The sequence below is a fragment of the Quercus robur genome, chromosome 2, assembly GCF_932294415.1.
Source record: "Quercus robur chromosome 2, dhQueRobu3.1, whole genome shotgun sequence".
Taxonomy (NCBI): domain Eukaryota; kingdom Viridiplantae; phylum Streptophyta; class Magnoliopsida; order Fagales; family Fagaceae; genus Quercus; species Quercus robur.
Window position 1 is genome coordinate 75,825,036 of NC_065535.1, and position 23,021 is coordinate 75,848,056.

Here is a 23,021-nt window from a genome sequence, read left to right on the forward strand (position 1 = left end):
TACATAACTCACAAAAGAATGGCATAGCCATAATTTAATAAAAAAAATTCTTGTGCTAAGGAATTTAAAAGGGGCCGAAAGGCCTAAAATAGAACCATTACATTGGAAGGGACATGGTCTTGTTGGGCCCATATCCAGTCCAGTACATTGGAAGAAAGCATTGAAGCTTAGGGGCAAAAATGGCCCATTACCATCAATTTTCAAAATAATTTGCCCAGAAACATTGTTTCCAAACTATATAGGTATATACCACTTTTTTAGGTACTCGAACTTGCCAAGCTCGAGTACCATGTTTTTTTAATCCACTGTCGCCCCATATTCAAGGAGCCCTATAGTGGCGTTTTTAAGCCCTATAGTGACGTTTTCGGGCCTTATAGCGGCGTTTTTAAGCCCCCATACCAGGTTAAGGGGCCCTATAGTGACGTTTTCGGGCCCTATAGAGGCGTTTTCCTGCAAATTTTTTTTTATAAGTCCCCATAACAGGTTCAAGGGGCCTTATAGTGGCGTTTTTAAGCCCTATAGTGACGTTTTTGGGCCCTATAGCGGCGTTTTCCTGCAAAATTTTTTTGTAAGTCCCCATAACAGGTTCAAGGGGCCCTATAGTGGCGTTTTTTTGGCCCGAAAACGTCACTATAGGGCTTAAAAACGCCACTATAGGGCTCCTTGAATATGGAGCGATAGTGGATTAAAAAAACATGGTACTCGAGCTTGCCAAGCTCGAGTACCTAAAAAAGTGGTATATTGCTATATAGTTTGGAAACAGTGTTTCTGGGCAAATTATTTTGAAAATTGATGGTAATGGGCCATTCTTGCCAAGCTTAGGTCAATAAAAAATTGGACCCAAGTCATATTGGGCTTTTATCTTTCTAAAAGAGTCTTTTCAGCCCAAACTGTATCCCTTTAACATTTCGATTTAGGGTTTGCAATTTATGCCAGCGGAGCTGGTAAATTTTCGCCTCAAGAACTGAACTGTATGATGAAACCAACCTCGTCAGTCTTCAGCTCCTACATCCAAGTATCTCTTTCCTCCACACATATGAACATGTTTGTGTACTTTATTTTTTTTGCTTTTAAGGTTCAATTTTTATTGTTTTAGATTTGAAGTGGGCTACAAAGCCTACAATCAACAATCAAGAGTGTGTTTTATCAAAAAAAAAAAAAAAAAAAAAATCAAGAGTGATGAGAGAAAAATAACTCCAACAAAAAAAATATATATATATATATATATATGATTGGATACGCATTAGCTAAGCGGAGAAAGTTTTGAATATTTGTATTAATATTATTTGGCTAGACCTATAGCTATGTTTTTGAACACAACTATAGACTTAACCTATAACTAAATTTTAAAAACAAGGTTATAGGTTAGCTATAGCCTCGTTTTTTGAATGTGGCAATACGCCATATCCAAAAAAACACGGCTAAAAGTACTTACAAATGCGGTTATAGGTTAGCTATATTTGTGTTTTTTTGTGAACGTGGCTAAAAAAAACACGGCTATAGCCCGTGTTTTTTGTAGTGATTTACTCGTTAGACAAAGTAGCCAACTTATTCATCATCTGTAATGTGAAATCCATTATTACCAATAATTAAAAAAATAAAAAAATTACAATGTGTTATAAATTATAATATAAGAGCATTCACTTTAGTGGGTGAATAATAGAAAAATGTGTAAAATTTAAACCAACATAATTCATTTTGTTGTTATTTAATTTTTTGACAAAGTTTAGCTACAAAATTGGTTGTAGCCTAAGGTTACAACTTTACTCAATAAAATAAACATTATTTTATATTTTGAAAATTTGACCGTTGAATTGCATATTTTTTTACATTCTTAATACACATGTCAAATTTTTTATCAATTGGATATTATTTACTATATAATCTACAAGTTTATATTTTACGCATAATTTTAAACTACAAAAAATTGACATTTAAATAATTTATTAATGACATATCTATTGACCTTTAATTTTCTAGAAATTTTGCAAGTATGGAGGATATAAGAAGAAAATGTAATCCAATGGTGGATTTGTCATAATTCATCTCTAATGAGTAAGGTTGTAGTTGTAGCCTAAGGTTACAACTTTACTCAATAAAATAAACATTATTTTATATTTTGAAAATTTGACCGTTGAATTGCATATTTTTTTACATTCTTAATACACATGTCAAATTTTTTATCAATTGGATATTATTTACTATATAATCTACAAGTTTATATTTTACGCATAATTTTAAACTACAAAAACTTGACATTTAAATAATTTATTAATGACATATCTATTGACCTTTAATTTTCTAGAAATTTTGCAAGTATGGAGGATATAAGAAGAAAATGTAATCCAATGGTGGATTTGTCATAATTCATCTCTAATGAGTAAGGTTGTAGTTTAATTAAGACTACAATTAATTTTGGAGTTAAATTTTGTCCTTATTTTTTGTTTTTTGTTTTACATAATATTGTGTGAAGAAAGTAAAAAAAAAAAAAAAAAAAAAAAAATTAATGAGATATAGTGTAAAATAGATAATCTAATGTAAGGTATTTTGAAAAGTGAATATGTAAAAAAAAAAAAAAAAAAAGGTAAGTTCTTATACTTAAAAATGGATATAAATTTTTGCATGAGCTGATCATAATATTCTTACGCAAATTCTGACATACTTCATCAGTTAACCCCAAAAAAAAAAAAAAAAAATCCAAAAATCTTGCCGGCACATTAAAGATGGGTTGAACTTTACTGTATGATGACATTAATTTTGTACAACTTTTACCTAACCCTTAAAGAAAAAGGAAGTAAAAACGTTGACATGAATGTTAGAGCTAATAAAGTTGCCAGACTTATTAGTAATAATAATAACTGATGCTTTGGTGGAAAATAAGCTTATGCATGTGCATATTCAGTTAAATATATGGCCAAAAAAACTGAGAAGTTCTGTTAGAGATAGTGAGAATGAGAAAGTAGTGTTGGTCTCTAATATAGAGGCCTGACATGCAACTTAATTTAAGCCTATTCAGTAAGGATATATTCATAATTTCAATTTTCTGATATATAGTGAAAAGCATTACCTGCTGCTTTGTAAAGTTGACACACTGTTGGATCACGTAAAAAAAATTATCTTTTGTTTATTTTCTCTCCGTTTTACAAAATTACGCAGATAAAAAATCTTCACCAAGTGTTGCGCAAAATGTATTTATTTTCATTCTATTGATAATAATTACCTATGATCTTGATTTTTGTTAGTGATTTTCCTCTCATGAAGCATCGTATTAAATGTTCTTTGCAGTTGTCAAACTCTAAATGGCAGCCTATGTGGGTGGTTCAGTTTTAAGAGATAACAATACTTAAAGAGGCCAACATAATCATGGCTCTTTTTTGTTTACAAGGATCCCACGTCAAGCCTTGAAGTATAATCAAAGAAGAAACATCACCTACTCTTCAACTATATAAATGCGATATCCAAACCTTGTTTTTCACACAATCGCATCCAACATGAAGCTGCTAGAGCTAGCTGCTACTGCATTCTTTCTCTTCCTGGCATCGCATTTGATGCTGACTGGTAATTTCATTACACGAAATTTTCTTATTCAGTGAATTAATCACAATGATGTAATATGCCAATGTTAATGACTCAGTCCCAAGTATCGATCTGCCAATTTTGTGTGGTTGACTTTCTATGAAGTTTAAAATTGGTGTGTGCTTTTGTTTCTATTTCCCTTTTAATTTCAATGAGTTATGGTTCCTAACTAGAATTGACCATGTTGATGTAATTGAAAACAATATTGCAGGGAGTGTAGCCGCATATCAAGTTACACTTAACGTGCACAACAAATGCCTTTTTCCTATATGGCCTGCAACAGCACCAAATACTGGCTATCCAGTGATAGCTGATGGTGGTTTCTATCTTCCATCAGGCAAGATTCAACGTATTTATGCTCCATTGACATGGAGTGGCCGGATTTGGGCCCGAACAGGCTGCAAATTCAAATCCAATTGGAAACCCGCCTGTGAAACCGGTGACTGTAAAGGAAGACTAGCATGCAATGGACTTATAGGCAAACCCCCAGTCACGCTAGTGCAAATTGCACTACATGGAAATCAGAGCAAGTCAAGTTTTTATGATGTGAGCTTGGTTGATGGCTACAACATCCCCGTTTCAGTCACAATAAGCCAAACACCAGAACAATGTACCATTAGAGGGTGCTTGCAAAGTGTGAACGACGTGTGCCCACAAGAGCTTCAGGTGTTAAATAAAAAGGGGGAAGTGGTGGCCTGCAAAAGTGCTTGCTTGGCATTTGATAAAGACATCTTTTGCTGTAGGAATGCATATGGGACCCCAGAAAAGTGCCAGCCTAGCGTCTACTCAAAAATCTTTAAGGATGCTTGTCCTTGTTACTATAGTTATGCTTTTGACACACCCCCACCATTGGTAAACTGTGCCTCGGGAGAGTATGTGATAACATTCTGTCCTTCAGGTTGGGGTGATGCATACACATCCATATAGGGTGTGTTATATAGCTTATATCTCTATGGGTGTCTACTTTCTGATTTGATTATAGGCTGATGCTTGTCATGCAAGTTAATACAATAAATTTGTACTAAGGATTGACTGCAGAACTTCTTGATGTATTAGGAGCTCCAGACCAAAAACTCAAACTTTGTTCTGATCATCCTACTTTAAATGAATTGGAAATAAGGTCATTCATCTATAATCTACTTGAGTTTGTGTAACAGAGGCTTGCTTCATACATTGATTCAAATATTCCATTTCATCTCAGTAGCCTTGTTATGAAAAATAGTGTTAAGAAAGTAATTATACATATTGTCGACATTTGATATATATCGTGATAGCTTTGACAATGCAATGCTCAATTATTGACTTATATATAGTAGACTTGTAGTACAAAATAATGTTTTTAAAAATTTGCACTTTTTATTCCAATTATATATATATATATATATATATTTATGAGATTAAATTCAATAAAGACGGAGTATAAACCCTTTAGTGTACACCAGCCAATAAGAACATGTCACATCAGACTTTTACTTAAATTCTTTATAAAATCAATACATCTTAATACACCTAATAACATTTTCAAAAAAAAAAAAAAAACATATTTCATGTGTTTCCTAAAATCTCACTCCCTCCTTAGCTCTTGTGTCTCCAGCCACAATCCTGAGGCCAATTGTGGCCAACTATCTTGAGTCTTGCAAACCTAAGCCACTAAAATGCCCTAGGAGTCCCTTCAATCTTTCCGAGGTAAATTTCTAGAAATACTATATAGCACAGCACTCCTCCAATTTTCCAGTTTTACTTATTATACGTGTGTGTAATGCACTTTCTTTTAATCATATTTGAATGCATAATATCATTATGGTTTAAATTTGGCAGATCGAACACTTGATAACCGAGTTGGAAAAATATTGGCCAAACTTAATAGGAGATAATATAAGCTTTTGGAAAAATCAATGGGACACCCATGTTACCTATTCAGAGGATAGGCTCGATGAGTTTGGATATTTCTCTCTGGCATTAAAATTGAAGAAAAATGTTGATATTTTCAGCTATCTAGATGACGAGGGAATCAAGCCATTGCCCAAGGTATTATACAGAAGTAGTAAGATCAGTGAAATAGGGTTTTTTTTTTTTTTTTTTTTTTTTTTTTTTTTTTTTTTGAGATGTTATTAGGTGTATTAGGATGTATTGATTTAACAATGAGTTTAAGTAAAAATCTTATGTGGCATGTCCTTATTGGCTGGTGTAAACCAAAAGGTTTACACCTCGTTTTTATTGAATTTAATCTCTCTCTCTCTCTCTCTCTCTCTCTCTCTCTCTCTCTATATATATATATATATATGTATGAATGTATGTATTTGAATTTGAAAAAATTAAAAATAATTAAAAAGACATGGAGGCTCATTTTTAAATTATGCATTGATTGAGGCTTTTTTATATGAAAAAATAATTCAAGATAAAAATTGATTGAGGCCAATTAAAAAAATTTCAAATTCTGTGTTATTCAGGACTTCAAAAAAGAAAAATCTAATTTTTATTTATTTATTTATTTTTGTCAAATAAGAGACAAAAAGCTTGTGTGCACAACTGGTAGAAACTTAGGATTTTATGAAAGATAAATACCAAAAGATTTGGTGAACACAAATAGCTTGTGCGCACAAACAATTTCATGACCAAATTCAATTTATGATTTCCTATGTTTTGAATTTTTTTCCGGGCAGATAATTATGCCTCCAAGCCAAGTTCTTCCAAATCCCAACTCAATCCAAACTAAAGAAGAATATGCATATATGGCTAAACTATACTTAGCATCTTTAAAGTTCGGTCCAAGTTTGTTGGGTGTAGTTACTTTTATTGATAAAATCTCTTAATGTTAAATAAGAGTTTTTTTTTTTTTAGTTGAGGAAATGTCAAATAAGAGATTTAAGGATAAAACCACGCTAAAAAAAAAAAAAAAAAAATTAGTATCTTGACTTAATAATTAAAAAGTAGTAATCTATATATATATATATATATATATAACCGAAGCCTCTGAAGCTTCCACAATTTTCCATGTCAGCACAATATTAAAAAAAACAATTTTCAATGTTAGCACAATATTATAAAAAAAAAAAAAAAAACTAATTAAAAAACCTTCCTTTAAAAACTCCAAAAAATACCCTACGTGAGCAGCATATCTGAAGCAGTACACAACCAGCTGCTGTATCTCCATCTGAAGTAGTATATCTGAAGTAGAACACAACCAGCGGCTGTATCTCCATTTGATGCAGCATATCTGAAGCAGAACACAACCAGCGGTTGTATCTCCATCTAAAGCAGCATATCTGAAGCAGTACACAACCAGCGGCTGTATCTCCATCTGATGCAGCATATCTGAAGCAGCATTATCGCTAAAAGTTTGTCCTCTGATGATTGCTCCACTCATGCCCCTACACAGACATACAATCTAGACGTGGTAACCCATGATATTGATAGTTATCTTTATATATATCCTTTTGGAGCAACATTATTGACGTTAATGGAAACTCATAATACTGATAGTTCTCTTCAAGAAGATTATGGTTCTGATCATAGGGATTTGTTATTAGTGCAGTGAAGGTTGATCTCTATTGAGTAGTCACATATTTTTTTTGTTTTGTTTTGTTTCAATAAATTTTAGGATTATAATCTTCTAATTGTTTATGCCTTTTGGAACTTCCAACAGTCATGGATTATTCTGGGGTATCTTCACCTACAACCATCGGCTTCACAAATTTACACCTCATTATAATTTATTTTATTTCTATTTTTTTTTTCATTTAATAAATTTGAATTTAGGATCTAGATGATGATATACATACATGTGTGTGTGTGTGTGTGTGTGAATGTATTGGTTGGTGTAGAGTTTGGTTTGAATTTTGGGTTTTTTGCTACGGCAATTCACTCGAAATTTTTACTATATTTGAAAATAGGGGTGTCCAAGCAGACTCGGAACCCGATCAACCCGCCCAATCCGTCCGACCCGGCCCGAAAACCGTCCGACCCGATGCCGGCGACGGTCGGCAGCGGATCTTCGCCCAGAAAACCCGAGACCGGCGGGTCGGTTGACGGGTTTGAGCATGAAAAACCGAGAAAAACCGACCCGACCGGAAAACTCTTCAGAATTTCTATTCTCCGCCGATTTGAGTGGTTACCGGTCTGATTTTGTCCTATCTCCTCGAGTTACACTGAGATCTTGCCGGATCTCTTCGAGATCTGGCGTGATCTCGTTGAGATCTCGCCGGATCTATTCGAGATCTGGCGTGATCTCGTTGAGATCTCGCCGGATCTATTCGAGATCTGCCGAGATCTCTTCAAGATCCGGCCTGATCTCGTTGAGATCCGCCAAGATCTCTTTGAGATCCGGTCAAATCCAGCAAAAACCAAAGATTTTGGCAAAATCCGGCGACGATTTTTGTAAAATCCGGCGACCATTCATACAGTCTGAAACCGACCAATACCCGACCGGAACCCGATGACATCCGACCACCCGATCCGCTGCCTTCGGCGGGTCGGCTGCGGGTCCAAGTTTTGGAGACCCGATCTGGTCGGGTCGGTTCCGGGTTGGGCACAAACTCGACCCGGACCGACCCGTGGACAGCCCTATTTGAAAAAACGAAGTTCTTTTTAGGGTTTAATCTATTGTAGAATTATAGTTTCTCACATTATTTGGCTAGGGTTACATTGCAGTTGATGATAAGTATATCTGAATGTATGTATGTATGCTTTGGGCTAGCTTTAGTTTGATGATTTAACTTATGTTTGTTCCTCTTCTTGGCATTTGTGAATTAAAGATTTGAAGAAAAAAAAGTTTTGTAGCTGATACTAGATTATTATAGCAGGGTTTCATTGATTTTTGTTGATAAGGCTTTGGGAGAAAAAATTTTCTATTATAATACTGTTCTTTTTCTTAGACTTCAAATCCTACATGAAGCAAAAGTCTCTAAAAAACCAAGAAAACAAACACATCTTCGATGTTGTTCTCTCGCTACCACAATACCAGTGTCTCCACTGTTGCTATAGCTATTTTCACTAGGGGTAACCAATCTTTTTGTTATATTTCTATATTGTGAAGTTGTATATTCTTTGGTTTTGTTTCAATGATTTCTAGGCTTTGAATCATCTAATTTATTATTATTATTTTTGGACTTTTGGAAATTTTAGCATCTAATTCTTTGATTTCTCACTTTTTTTTTTGCAAGATCTGAAATTGTCTAACAAATTTCAACAACTATATCCACAAATTATTCTTTTGAAAGTAACTCATCTTTCTCTGTGTAATTACATAGACATATATATTTTGTTTTTGTTTCAATAATTTTTTGACTCAGAATATTTAGATTCTTTAATTTTTTTGGCCTTTTGAAAGTTTTAACATTTGAATTTTTGAGTTCATTTTTTGCAATAATTGAATTTGTCAACTATATAGCCATTGATTACTCTTTTGAGTGTAGCCACATCTTTCTCTTATATTTCTCTGTTGTGTGATCAAATATTTTCGTTATGCTTTAATAATTTCAGCTTTGAATCTTATATATAACCAAAACTTCTGAAACTTCCACAATTTTCCATGTCAGCTCAATATTAAAAAAAAAAAAAAGTAATAAAACTTTTCTAAAAGCCGACTCTACCTCTCCCTTTCACGATGCTTTGCCTTTCCCTTTCACGATACTATGCCTTCTCTTCCTTGCCTTCCTCTACTAGCTCCCCCTTGATCAAACCCTAGAATGCCAGCCTTATTTGTCTCCACTCCAGTCATGTATCTTCTCCACTATTTGGGTATTGGTCACATTTCCCTACCTTCGGTATTCCCCTCCTAGTTGCTTCTCTGCCTTCTAGCTTTCAATTATTTTGAAAAAACACACAGGTTGAAACATGGTGTATGAATTATATGAAATTTCTAATATGTATTGGTGTTATTCGATTTGATTATATTGGTTAAAACTTGGCTATATGATGTTTTTAGAATGACTTGACTATTTAAATTTTATATGACTTTAAAAGGTTTGCTTCTCAGTTGAATGCAGTTCAACTATTTGATAAAATTCCTCTTTCAAAATATGCACAATACACGTCTAATATGAGTGTGTATATTCAATATTGTGTTTGTTTCTATGCTTTTAAACATGCATCATTGTTTGTAGTGTGAAATCCAGTTGAAATTTTCACCATTTCAATCAGTCTTTTTTGTTCATAACAAACACACAAGATAGTCTAAAGAATTACATAAAAATTATTACTTTTTTGTTTGATAAGTTGTGGTATTTTATTAATGGAAACGATTAATATATGCTCAAGATAATGAGCATGAGCACATCGTAACATTAAAAAATTATGCTTAAAAAGATTGCTTCTTTCAGCTTTATTCTGCAATGTTTTATATTCTACAATGTTCTGTTGATCAAATTGGTTGCAACCTAATAATCCTAAGTAGGTGACATTATTTGCCCATTTCGTAAGCCATTCTTTTTCACATCCTTGCTAAAACTTCTATTTTGCAGAGTGCTTTGATATGCTTATCTAAGCAACATTTTGTGCTAACCTTACATGAATTTTCTAATATGTGTTGGTGTCGTTGGATTTCTTTCTGATATTTCCAAAATGAATTTACTATTTAAATTTTATATTTTAATTATCCTTAATTTATTGTTAAGTTGGTGCTAAATGTTATTCAAAATCATATTTTAAGAGCTACTTTTTGGTTTTTGGTTTTTGGTTTTTTTTTTTTTTTTTTTTTGGGATTATTCCAATCTTCTATTAAATTTGATTGAAATGGTAAGCTTATAATTTAATCTCCATTATGATTTCAAATTTAATTTTTCCTGCTACCAGTTTGATAGTTATCGTCATTGAAAGTGTCAAAGTTTATAATTTTAGTACAAATTTTGTAGTTTGTTATTGTGATTATCATGTTTAGTTTCTATGGAAATATAATAATGATGACTATGAAAGGCTTATTTCATTTATTATTTTAATTTATGAAGGGATCTAAGAATATATGCCTCTCTCAAAATGGTTTTTTATCCCAATTGTTTTAGGGGCTCTATATACCTGAGAGACTCTTTAAAGTTTGAAGTTTCTAAGTATGTTCTTAGTTTTCGATATTAATTGGTGTCTATGTCAAATTTATGTTTCATCCCCCCTCTCTCTCTTTAAAGTTTGAAGTTTCTAAGTATGTTCTTAGTTTTCGATATTAATTGGTGTCTATGTCAAATTTATGTTTCATCCCCCCTCTCTCTCTTTTTGTATCATTGCGTTATTATTTTATTATTTTTTTAATAATGACTTTTGTGTGTTAAGTCAAAAAAAGTGGGAATGTAATTTATATATATATATATATATATATATAATTATAGGTTATTTTTGGTAGTGTAATTGGGATTCCGCCATCTTTATATAGCTGTTGGGTATGATTTAAAAAAAAAAAAAAAGATTCTATTGATCATTGACGGAATGCAACACTTACTCTTCTAAGTTTATGAAAATATTCTGAAGGAAAAATGTCAACAAGAACTTATTTCTTTCAGTAGGTTAATTACTTACTTTCAACAAAAATAATTGTCAACAACTTGCTTTAAATTATCCCGTGCATCGCATGGGTTAGCGACTAGTTATTATAAAACAGATGTCATAGATTGAATTTCATATTTATATATAAAACTCCTTCATAATTCACAAAAGAATGGCATAGCCATAATTAAATAGAAAAATTTATTGTGATATGGAATTTAAAATTGAAAGCCAAAAATAGGGCTCAAAACATGCCCACGACATTGGACGAGTCATGTTCATGTTGGGCCCATAACCAGTTCAGTACATTGGAACAAAGCATTGAAGCTTAGCCCCATAAAAAATTGGACCCAAAAGTCATATTGGGCTTATATATTTCTAGAACCGTCTTTTCAGCCCAATCTGCAGCCCTTAAGATTTCGATTTAGGGTTTGCAATTTATCCCAACGGAGCTATAAATATGCGCCTCAAGAACCGAGCAATACGATGAAACCAACCTCTTCAGTCCTCGTCTCCTCCACCCAAGTTTCCTCTTTCCGCTTGTTTTCACACACGGACACATACACACACACACACGTATGAACATGTTTGTGTACGTTTTATGCTTTTAAGATTCAGTTTTTGTTGTTTAAGATTTGAAGTGGGGTTACATTCAACAATCAAGTGATGAGAGAAAAAAATAACTGCAACAATATGATTGGATACGCTCCATGATTCATTGGTATTTAAGTCTCTGATGATTATTTACTTTATATTTGCTTTTTTTTTTCTTGGGTTTTCATTTTTGTGTAGTACTTTTACATTTTCCTGTGTTTTGATTTAGTTCTCTTTATCAATTGGTAGATTATATGTTTCTGGGATATGATGAGTAAACCTTTTGGTCCGTGTTTCTGAATTAACCGTGACTGATAACATTTTAGCACTCTCTGATCTCTCTCTGTTTCTATTTGCTTTTTTTTTTTTGGGTTTTCATTTTTGTGTAGTACTTTTGCTTGTTTCTGTGTTTTGATTTAGTTCTCTTTATCAATTGTTAGATTATATGTTTCTGGGATATGATGAGTAAACCTTTTGGTCCGTGTTTCTGAATTAACCGTGACTGATAACATTTTAGCACTCTCTGATCTCTCTCTGTTTCTATTTGCTTTTTTTTTTTTGGGTTTTCATTTTTGTGTAGTACTCTTGCTTGTTTGTGTGTTTTGATTTAGTTCTCTTTATCAATTGTTAGATTATATGTTTCTGGGATATGATGAGTAAACCTTTTGGTCCGTGTTTCTGAATTAACCGTGACTGATAACATTTTAGCACTCTCTGATCTCTCTCTGTTTCTAATTTCTATCTTTTTTTTGTTCTTTCATCCAAAAATTTTGCCTTTTTAATTAATAGATCTATAATTTTTTTTTTAATTTTTAATTTTCTTTGATATTGGCTCTGTGATTACGTGCCTGAAAGGGCAATATACGCTATTCCGACTCAGAACATGAGCAGAAAATTCAATTTTGAAAATGAGAGCTTTTATTTATTTTGTCATTTTGGTTTGTGTGTGTATGTGTTGTATTGTTATGCTGTGATGAATTATGAATAAATTCACATGTCAGACTTCAGAGATTATTACAATCAATGAGAAGTACATTCATCTATTCTGAGCATAATCTGTGTGTTCTGTTTTATTTCTTTTGGGGCATATGTTTTTTGGCAAAAATATTGGAAGGGAAAATGTAATTGTTTTTTTGTTTGATGGTATGCATAATTTATTGTTGGATATTATTAACATTGTTGGGGGCTTAGTGCTTAGAAATCTAAATACTGCACTAGCGAATAAAAGTTTTGTTCAACACTGTGTGGATGCACTATGCTCTAAAGGAAGGTGAATAGTATAAGACTAGTTGTGATTGCTAAATTGCATCTTATTTTTTACCTTGGTCGAAATTGAAGCGAATGAGGCTTTCATGAGCTCTAGTAAAATGGATAATGCAGAACTCTTTAGTTTGCTGTGCTTAGTCGGATTGTAATGTGTATTTTCTTGTTCTTGGAGGTTTCTGCTGGGAGAACTATAGTTTGAATCACTCCATGTTTACGGATCAAAAATAAAATAAAATTGCACTGGATGTTAAGAACTTAGAAGCACCTATTGAGTAGAAATGCAATTTTTTATAATTAAAATTTCATCAAAAAATATCTAAGCTAACTAAGCTTAAGAGCTAAAGATTATTTTTCTCAGGGTCAATCTTTAAAATGGACTAAATTGATAAAAATTAAATAACTAAACAGAACTTTTTAAACATTTTTTCTAACTTCAAAAGGTGTTGATGATTCTTGTACATCCTGTTTAACAAATTACTAAATATAGGAAATCTGGTTTTCCTGCCTCGTAGTTTATTGGGTTTACTAGGAGAATCAAAGATCAATGGTATTTCCTCCTTGTGATGAGTATTATAGGGTTTTTTTTTTTTTTTTTTTTTTTTTTTTTCATAGATAGTTTCAACATATGGTTAAACTTTAGGTCTCCTATTCATCATATGATTTTATCAATTGTGCTGACTGGAATTTACAGAGAATTAAAACTTAAAAATTCTTTTCCGTTTATAAAACTATCCTATTATTAAAAAAAGGGTCATATGATGCTTTTTCAATGAATGCCTAAGGACAGTCATTAACTAAAGTCCTTCTCAGGTTCTTTAAACGTGAAAACTTGAAAACGAAAAATAAATGATCACTTGAATCACGGTGAACATTTTGGTTATCTGAAATTCTCGTGTGTGATTGCATCTTGTCGCCCTTCGCTGTTGAACTCGTTTGGTTATTTCGCCTTCCCATGATTTGCCTTATGTAGAATGTCTCTTTCTTACCTCTCTCTTCAATATCTAAAGCTTTTCGACTTAATTTATTATTATTATTTTCTAAAAGCTTCCCTGTGTTGAATTAAAAAAATGTTAAAAGAGAATGTTTTGATAGATTGTGGTATTTATAAAGAAATACATATACTTGTCATTTTTTAATGTGGACTTTCTCAGAAAAGATCATGTTGAGAAAAATGATAATAAAGAATGTCTTTACTTATCATTCTTGAGATGTACAAATCACACTGGAAAATTACATAAAAACTAACAGAAGTAATTCTCTATAAATGTTTTTCCTAAGTTGAAAATGCAGTATTCATGAGCATATTTTAATTCAAAAAATTAATAAGTTGAAATGTAATCAAAATATTTAGTATTTCCTACTCTTTGTTCTGTCGATTTTTGAAACTTCATCTAAAACTTACAATGAGAGGTAGAGGGCATGTATCTGCTTTGTCATTTATCACTGCTCCAAAGTCATATTGAATCATTCTTTGGCTGACCAAATAACAATGGAAATTCATTATAATTTTCTGATAAACTATGGTCTTTGGAAATATTCTTCAATGACTGATAAATTTGGTACGTAGACCACTTATCCTTGGGCCTTGAAACCACACATTTATATGCAATTTTCAAGAACTGCAAAATTTCCTTGTCATGACCTTTTACACTGTGTTATCAATGGCATCTTTGATTCGACTAGATGTGGAGAGACGATTCACCCAATCCACCAAGTTACTTTTCAGTCTATCCTCAAAATTGCTCACTTCATGAGGTATTTGCCCAGTCAACAATTCCAGAAATATCACTCCAATTCCAATAGCATCCCTTCTCAGAGAATCAGCCTTTGTGTTTAGGCATTCTGGAGTTGCATAACCAAGTTCTTCCAAGTTCCCATCAACAAATCTACTCTTAGAAACATCGTCAAAAGTCATCACACTTGCAAACCCAAAATCCATTATCCTAGCATCCAAGTCCTCAACGAAGACGATCACATTGGAGCATATGTTTTGGTGTATGATTGGAGGATGGCAACCATGTTGCAGCCGAGCTATATCTAGTTGGCCAATCCAATTCAATACCACGTCACGCAACAAAGAGTACAAAGTCCCATTACGCATGTACTTAATACACCAAAAGCTTCTCCTCCTCTACCACACAAAACCGCAAAAGTGGTGCCAATTTCGGGTGCCTAAGCTGGCCTATTCGGTTCATCTCTAAATGAAACTGCTTCTCCTCAAGCTTACAAGTATTCAACCACTTGATTGCAAGTGCCGAACCATCACACGACATAGCCTTATAAGTAACACCCGTTCTAGTCAATGCAATTATATTTTCCAGTCTAAAACTGCTAGTTGCCAGTTGCCACCATCATTCATCAAAACAAGCGGTTTTCAAAACAAAAACACTTGAACAAGCTTATGACCCTTCAATCTCTGACCCCAATCATCATCCAATCCCATATACTTTCTTCTTCTTAGACAACCTCACATGATACAAACACCACAACCCCCCCCCCCCCCTCCCCACCCCCACCCCCCCCCCCCCCCCCCCCCCCCACCACCACAAGAAGATTCTAGGCACCCCCTAGCTTCCCCCTATCCTTTCCCATCCTATCCCCCGTAAAAGTCCACTATTTCCTTATCAAACTCAGCTAAAAAACTCAATATCCTACCCCAGAAAAACCATTATTAGATAAATCTGAGTACATGTTAGATATTGTACCGTACAAATTGTTACCTAAGAGCATTAGTAATTTAGTATCGGGGATTCTAAAAAATATTCAATTTTAGCATTTTAAAAGTTACTTTATTTATTATACCATATCACTTTACAAATTACAACACATCTAACATCTCAAACTCTATTTTTTTTTTCACTCTATTTAAATATTCTTTCTTATTCTTTTTTTTTTTTACTATTTCTCTCTCTTCCTCTTCCTCTAAGCAACTAGCAACCAACAACTATAACATCACACAACCATCGCCACTCACATCCTAGCAAACCCACTAGACACTGGCCAGAGACCACCACCATAACCACAATAGTCACAACCATGCCACCACCACACCAACCACCAAAACCCAATAAAAAAACCACCAAACCCACCACAAACAACAAGAAACCTCTACCAACAACCGCAAGAAATTGCTACCACAAGAACCACCAAGAGAAGAAAAAAATACACACACACACGCACACAAAGAAACCACCAAAAATTACCAACATCAATGACAAGAAATTGCCACCACACCACCACCAAGAGAAAAAAAAAAAAAAAAAAACACTCACACACAACAACCAAACCCAAAAGCCCACCACTACCAATCTTGTTGATCTAGAAAGCCGTAAAAAACATGCCGATCTCCACACCACCACGCCGATCTCCACCTCAACTGTGCCATTATGACCTCACCATGCCAATCTCCATGCAAAACGGTCCAATCCAGCTCTGGTGGCAAGTTTAGAGAGAGAGAGAGAGAGAGAGAGAGAGAGAGAGAGAGAGAGAGAGAGAGAGAGAGAGAGAGAGAGAGAGAGAGAGAGAGAGAGAGAGAGAGAGAATAAGTTTTTAAAAAGCTGTACATAAACACTAAAAAGTAATAAGCTAGTTATAAAAAGTTGTACTAAAAGTTTCGTTTGGAAACAACTTATTTAGTTTTTTTTACTAAAAACGTGTTAAAATATACTTGTACATTAAAAATGTGAATTTTTTTTTTGAGATTTTAAAAAGATGTATATATAAGCTAAAAGCAGTACAAGTACTTTTTCTTTATGTGTTTTTATTTATTTATTTATTTTAATTTTTTATACTGATTATAGTATTAGTAATAATAATTTTTATAGAAAAAAGGAATATTGGTAATGATATGGAATCATGGTATTGGACCAAATAAATTGGATTATAATATAAATATATAAATATATATTTTTAAAAACTTTAAATTGGAAACATGGGTTCTAACTTTAATAAAATTATAAGTATATGAATATAAAAAAAATGAAGTATATATTTGTATATATTAAATTTAATATCATATAAATTAGTGGTAATTTCGAAATAGTACATTAGTATTGACTGGTATGAAAATATATCTTTATCTCAACTAAATTGAAATAGCTTTTGATACAAGAGTGACTCCTTAAGAAACATAGAATTGGCCCAAAAATTGGTTCGAAATTTGTATCATTTGAAAATCAAATGCTGCATATATCAGCTAATTTGGGGTTGACTAAATTTTTGATTTTTTGACTAATTTAGCTTTTATGTTTGTTTATATGTTTTCAATGTTTCAGTCTTCATCTTCTCATTCATATTCTCTCTCTCTCCACACACACGCATAAACATGGTTTTATTTTTATTTATTTATTTTATATTGAGTAATGTAACATCTATAACAACTGAGTTGATAAACTTTTCCCGAGTTATTGTTGTAACTAGAAAACCAATATCGGTTCTGTGAAATATAGGTTATAACAATAACATGTCTTTCGGAAATTCATAAAAGAATTGATGAATAAATCATAAAAATATGATCCAAATCAAAGCTAAATATTTATGCGCGGAACTGTTGGTGGTAAAGGCATGTCGGAGACAAAAACGTTGACTTTTTGTCTAGCATGGGAAGACTTGGGGTCTTTTTGTTAGTATTGTGTAAACAACAGTTTTCATTATTTAAACAATATAACACGTATTTTCATAACACTTTTTTATCCAAACGTATTTCTACAACACTTTTTCATCCACGTGTATTTTCACAACATTTAAACAACATTACCAAACGGACTCTTAGTAACACTAACAAATCACATAGTGATGGTTTTTAGACCCCTTAAACAATTGATTAAACCTAGGTAATTAGCCAAGTTGTTACTTAGTCCAATTAAACAAGTCTAGGTTATCACAATATAAAAGATCAAATCATGCAAAGCAGCGGAAAATAAATAACACAAGATATGATCACCCAGGAAACCAAACCGGTAAAAACCTGGGGAGGATTTGATCTAGCTATCCTCAAGGTAAACTTGAATCCACTATCTTGAAAGAATCGAAGTTCATACAATAAGACTTACAAGCTCCCACACTCGACTTCTTATTGTTACCAACCAGTAGAACTTATTGACATGACCACGTGTAAGCTCCGAATCCACAGACTTCTTCTTTCTTGGATTCACCACCAGCTACAAGCACACTCGCTTGTGTTTTCTTTAAACTTTAATGGTAGCAACTGAATTGATTATCAAGGCGTAGATAAATCTTCTCATTGAAAACCCTAAGTTTGTGTAAAGGAAAGCTCCTCTAGATCTCACAAGAGATTTACACAAACCGTAAATATAAGCAATACTAAAACGTGGCTAGAGTTTGCCTTTTATATTAAGGACAAATAAGAAACCCTAAAAACGTTTTAAAACAACTAGGGTTGAGTTGGACGAATTTGCAGAAAAGCATTCTGCCCGAGCTTCGATCGATTGAGCCTGTCTTTCGATCGATCGAGCCAGGCCGAAAGGCACAATGCTTCCTGCTTTAACTCGATTCCAACGTTACATTGACACACAACTTTGAGCTAACTTTAAACACTTCTAAACACATTGTTTTGATCATGGTTTGCCAACAATACACATTAGAGTTCTAAATACATAAAATCCTAAACTTTAGAACCTAACAAACTTCCCCTTTGGCAATCCGTGACAAAACACAACTTAGAAGCTCAAAGTTTACAAAATGAAAAGCCCTTTACAAAATAATGCTTATAAAACAAATTCAATCCTAACTACTATCCATCAGTTGCAAGTATAGACAGCAGCTCAATTGAATCAACTTGTATATTTCCTGAAACACTAAACAAAATGCATAACCGCACGTGTGGAAACAATACAAGTAAACAAAATAACTTCTTGATTTCAAACAACACACAAATAAAGACATATATCAATGAATAACTCATAAATATAAATCAATAAGCAGTTTAAAACAAGAAACAAATAACGTACCAATCAAAACATAAAACTCCCCCTATCAAGAATATCCCATCAAAAACAAGGTAAGAGCTAAAAATGCATAAGTACAAAGTGAAGCACCTAGATACAATCTAAAACTCCACAAGCTCCAACCAAAAAACAAATAAACTATAAACTCCTCCTGAAAAAAAAAACCCTACAAAGTACTCCCCCTTTTTGTGACGGAATGCCAAAGGGCAAACAAGCTATCCATCATCAAAAGGAAGGTGGTCTAAACTGTGCCAACTCCGCATGCAAGGCACGGATCTCATCAAGCACGTCCACCAAAATCTGTCCTTGAGCCGCCTGGACGGCCAAGACATGATCCAACGTGCAACGAATGTCTGAATCATCCGAAGCAGTTGGTGGAGGAACATCAGCATCAGCAGCAGCACCTGAAGTCTCAGCAGCAGCAGTACCTGTAGAAGAGGGAGGAGGGGGAACACCACTAGATGACGCACCTCTAGGACGAGAAGGAGCAACTCTCAACTGAGCAACCCTCTGACGAAGAAAGGTGGCACCTATGGGAGCAATCACATGAATAGGCTCACCAGGCGGAAAACCATCTAGACCTAAGTAGAGCAAAATCCTATGAATGAAAATAGGATGAATCAGTGCATGCCCTACGGCAGAACTCCTATGAACCTCATTTAAAGAACGAAGGAACAAGTGAGGAAAATTGATAGACGCTCCAGAAACAAAAGCATACAAAAACACACATCGCTCTAGAGGGATGGTGTGGAAGTGAGAGATAGGCCACAAGGAATGACACGCTATCCTAAAGAAGAGATAGGCCGTCTCGATAAGCTCAGCGGACGTGATCCGAGGATCAGAACTCCACTGGATAGATGACCCAGTGATGTAAGACATGAGAACGTCTAATGAGGGTGACTCATCATAGGGATAGTTAGCATCCTGAACAACCGGCACCCCAAGAGTCTCAGCCACTACCCGAGGGGTAATGGTGAACTCTACACCTCGTATCCAACTCCTAACTAGGGTGTTGGAATCATAGGCGTGGCAAGAGAGGTTCGAGTAGAATTCTCTAATCAGGGCGGTCGGGGGTGGATGATCTATCTCTAAGAGAGGCAACCAACCTCTAGACTCAAAATTGGCCATAATGGCCGGATCAAGTGCATCTAACACAACAGCTCGCTCAGACCAGATCTTACGCTTACAGTTCAAAGTGTCATAGGCTTCTCTACACTTATCATTCTTAAACAGCTCAACCCTAGTGGGAGACTCAGAGGAAGTGGAAGTGGTCCTATGAGCTCTAGTTTTCCTAGGCATGGTGCTAAGATAAGGATCAAAACACAGAGCGAAAGAACAAAAAAACATAAAACCAAAACCAAGGGCAGACTGCAAGTTAGCACAAAAAACAGAATATAGAATAAAAATCTATATGATGCATGAACAAGTGTAAATGACATAATGCATGTTCTAATGTAGCGAATTAAGTCCAAAAAGGTTTAAATTACAAAATTGGCTTGAACATTAAGTTTTTGACACAAAAACCCCAAAATTTGAAAAACCACTTGATCAATTTGAAAAATATTGACGAATTGATCATTACACATGATATAATAACAAAAATAATGACCAAATACATCAATTGGATAAGCCAATTTCATCAATTTAAGCCAATTTGACAAAATCGCCAATTCGGATCAAATTCAAAACCCTAGAATTTTCAATTTTTCAAAAACCACAAAATTGATCAAATTAAACTATAGGGAACATCATTATAGCATCATAGCACAAAAACTCATTGATCAATTTCACAAGAATAGGTTCGAATCATCAAAAACCCCAATATGTTGAAAGTTCCGAAAATACCCAAGATAATGCATGAAAAATGCATGAAATCAAGAAATAAACTTGAAAAAGAAGGGCAAAAGGGACTTACCGGCTTCCAAGGACAAAAACCTTGCAAAATCTTGAAGGAAAACGACAAAAATTGAATGGTGGAGCCTAGAGCCAACGCGGAGAGAGAGAAAAGAAAAAAACTATTTGAAAAGTAACTTTGAAAAAGTCCAATTCTGCCTTTTTGAAAAACCTGATTCACGAGTTTCGATCGGTCGAAAATCAGCCTCGATCGGTCGAAACAGACAGAGACTCCCTCTCTTAAATTTTAAAAATTTCGATCGGTCGAAAAACAGAATGGACTGATCGAATTAGGCAGAGGCTCACCATATTTTTGAGGAAAAACACAAATTTTTTTTTTGAAAAACAAGTTGATTTAACTCAAAGTATTGAAATTTAAGAACAAAAATGCATGAGTATGAGATGATATGATTTTCAAATCAAGAATTTTAAGTCCAAAATTCCCAAAAACAAAATTTCTTGCATTCTTCACAAATTTTCAAGCAACAAATTAAGTTTGCACATAATTCAAAGTATTTGCAATAACTTGGTTGGTCAGATCATAAACACACATAATAACATGTACAATGTTTAGCAAAGAGTAACTCGTGTAATGTGTGCAACTAGCAAAAACTTGAGATACATGTGAGGTGATATGTGAATAGCAATCAATCACAAAATCTACAAAATTCATCACATAGAATTTAAAAGAGACTATCACCTAAAGAGTTACATCATATAACTCCCACATCTCCTAGATCATAAGCTTACAATCATGTAAGTTTCTTGTATTTATGCCTCATAATATACATTCCAATTTTAAGTTATGTGAGTTTGGCATCAAGCCTAATAGTACACACCAATTTTGATTTTAAGAATTAAGCAATTTAACCCGAGGCTTCACCTTATGTTCTTTTTTATGCATGTGCTACACTTTCTCGAGCACAAAATCTTGCTACACTTTCTCGAGCACAAAATCTTATGATATGCACTAAGGTGTTCATGATTGGCTAGTGAATAGTGGTGAGATGGTTATTTATGCCTTTCTCTAAAAGTTCAAGACCAACATTTAAAAACATGTGACTTCAAGATTAAGACATAGTAATAAAAAACCATAAACATTTTTCCCACACAACATGCACTACAAATCTTCAACTAGTAAAGTGTAATAAATAAGCTCATCAAAGCTAAACAAGGTACAAAAGACATGTTATGTGAAAATAAATTGACCAACCTTGTTCTCAAAAACCAAGAAGAATAGTGCAAAAACAAAATGTGCTTCCTTTTTCTTCCTTTTTTTTTTATTTTTTTTTATTTTAATAAAAATAAAAAAAACCTAGAATGAAATGCATGAATGTTATGCTATGCAAATCCTACAAAAAAAAAAAAAAAAAAAAAAAAAAAAAACAAAACCAAACCAAAGAACAATGGTCACAAAGGGTAGAGCAAATGAAGCACAAGGACCAAGAGGACAAAGACAAATCAGGGACACAGAATCACACCAATCACTTGACAAAGAGTCTCAAACTTACTTCTATCAAGAGGTTTGGTAAAAATGTCGGCATTCTGACGCTCAATAGGAATATACTCAAGACACACAATTTTTCTTTCAACAAGATCCCTAATGAAGTGATACCTAATTTCTATGTGCTTAGTCTTAGAATACTGAACAGGGTTCTTAGATATGTCAATAGCACTAGAGTTATTACAGTAAACCACCATGGTATCTTGGGATATCCCATAATCAGTTAAAACCTTTTTCATCCAAAGAAGTTGTGAGCAACAACTTCCAGCAGCAATATATTCTGCCTCGGCAGTAGACAAGGATACAAAATTTTGCTTTTTGCTCATCCAGGCAACAAGGTTAGCACCAACATAAAAACATCCACCAGTGGTGCTTTTTCTATCATCAGCATTACCAGCCCAATCAGAATCAGAAAAACCAGCAAGAGACAGATTAGACTCTTTGCTATAAAATAATCCATAGTCACAAGTTCCAGCAATATATTTAATTATTCTTTTGACAGCATTTAAGTGTGAAACCTTAGGATTAGACTGAAATCTAGAACAAACACCAACACTAAATGCAATATCAGGCCGACTAGCAGTCAAATATAACAAACATCCAATCATACTTCTGTATAATGTAACATCAACAAACTCACCTGATGGATCATTTGTTAATTTTGCATTGGCAGCCATTGGTGTCTTAGCATAGGCAGCATGGTCCAGTCCAAATCTCTTGACTAGATTTTTTGCGTATTTTGCTTGGTTGAT

At 33.7% G+C, this 23,021-nt stretch overlaps 1 protein-coding gene and 6 non-coding genes across 7 annotated transcripts; all 7 read left to right on the top strand.

The window, feature by feature from the left end:
* Positions 1-3,489: 3,489 nt before the first annotated feature.
* LOC126707209 (thaumatin-like protein) lies at positions 3,490-4,666 on the top strand. The gene is made up of 2 exons (XM_050406803.1): positions 3,490-3,558; positions 3,788-4,666. Exons 1-2 carry the CDS (start codon positions 3,492-3,494, stop codon positions 4,501-4,503), a joined length of 783 nt encoding a protein of 260 aa, XP_050262760.1. The 5' UTR covers positions 3,490-3,491; the 3' UTR covers positions 4,504-4,666.
* Positions 4,667-11,703: 7,037 nt separating this feature from the next.
* On the top strand, positions 11,704-11,788 carry LOC126716206 (small nucleolar RNA Z199). The gene has a single exon (XR_007652025.1). It is a non-coding gene; the product is annotated as a small nucleolar RNA Z199 (small nucleolar RNA).
* A 114-nt stretch (positions 11,789-11,902) lies between these two features.
* Positions 11,903-11,980, top strand: LOC126716274 (small nucleolar RNA SNORD18). Its single transcript, XR_007652077.1, has one exon. It is a non-coding gene; the product is annotated as a small nucleolar RNA SNORD18 (small nucleolar RNA).
* Positions 11,981-12,093: 113 nt separating this feature from the next.
* LOC126716275 (small nucleolar RNA SNORD18) lies at positions 12,094-12,171 on the top strand. The gene has a single exon (XR_007652078.1). It is a non-coding gene; the product is annotated as a small nucleolar RNA SNORD18 (small nucleolar RNA).
* A 113-nt stretch (positions 12,172-12,284) lies between these two features.
* LOC126716276 (small nucleolar RNA SNORD18) lies at positions 12,285-12,362 on the top strand. The gene has a single exon (XR_007652079.1). It is a non-coding gene; the product is annotated as a small nucleolar RNA SNORD18 (small nucleolar RNA).
* A 108-nt stretch (positions 12,363-12,470) lies between these two features.
* Positions 12,471-12,557, top strand: LOC126716208 (small nucleolar RNA U54). The gene has a single exon (XR_007652027.1). It is a non-coding gene; the product is annotated as a small nucleolar RNA U54 (small nucleolar RNA).
* Positions 12,558-12,602: 45 nt separating this feature from the next.
* LOC126716211 (small nucleolar RNA R64/Z200 family) lies at positions 12,603-12,696 on the top strand. Its single transcript, XR_007652030.1, has one exon. It is a non-coding gene; the product is annotated as a small nucleolar RNA R64/Z200 family (small nucleolar RNA).
* The last annotated feature ends 10,325 nt before the right edge of the window (positions 12,697-23,021 follow it).

Excerpts from the sequence above, each read along its gene's own strand:
- LOC126707209 (XM_050406803.1), top strand. The coding sequence starts at position 3,492 with ATGAAGCTGCTAGAGCTAGCTGCTACTGCATTCTTTCTCTTCCTGGCA. Across the intron at positions 3,559-3,787 it reads ATCGCATTTGATGCTGACTG|GGAGTGTAGCCGCATATCAA; the intron begins GTAATTTCATTA and ends ACAATATTGCAG.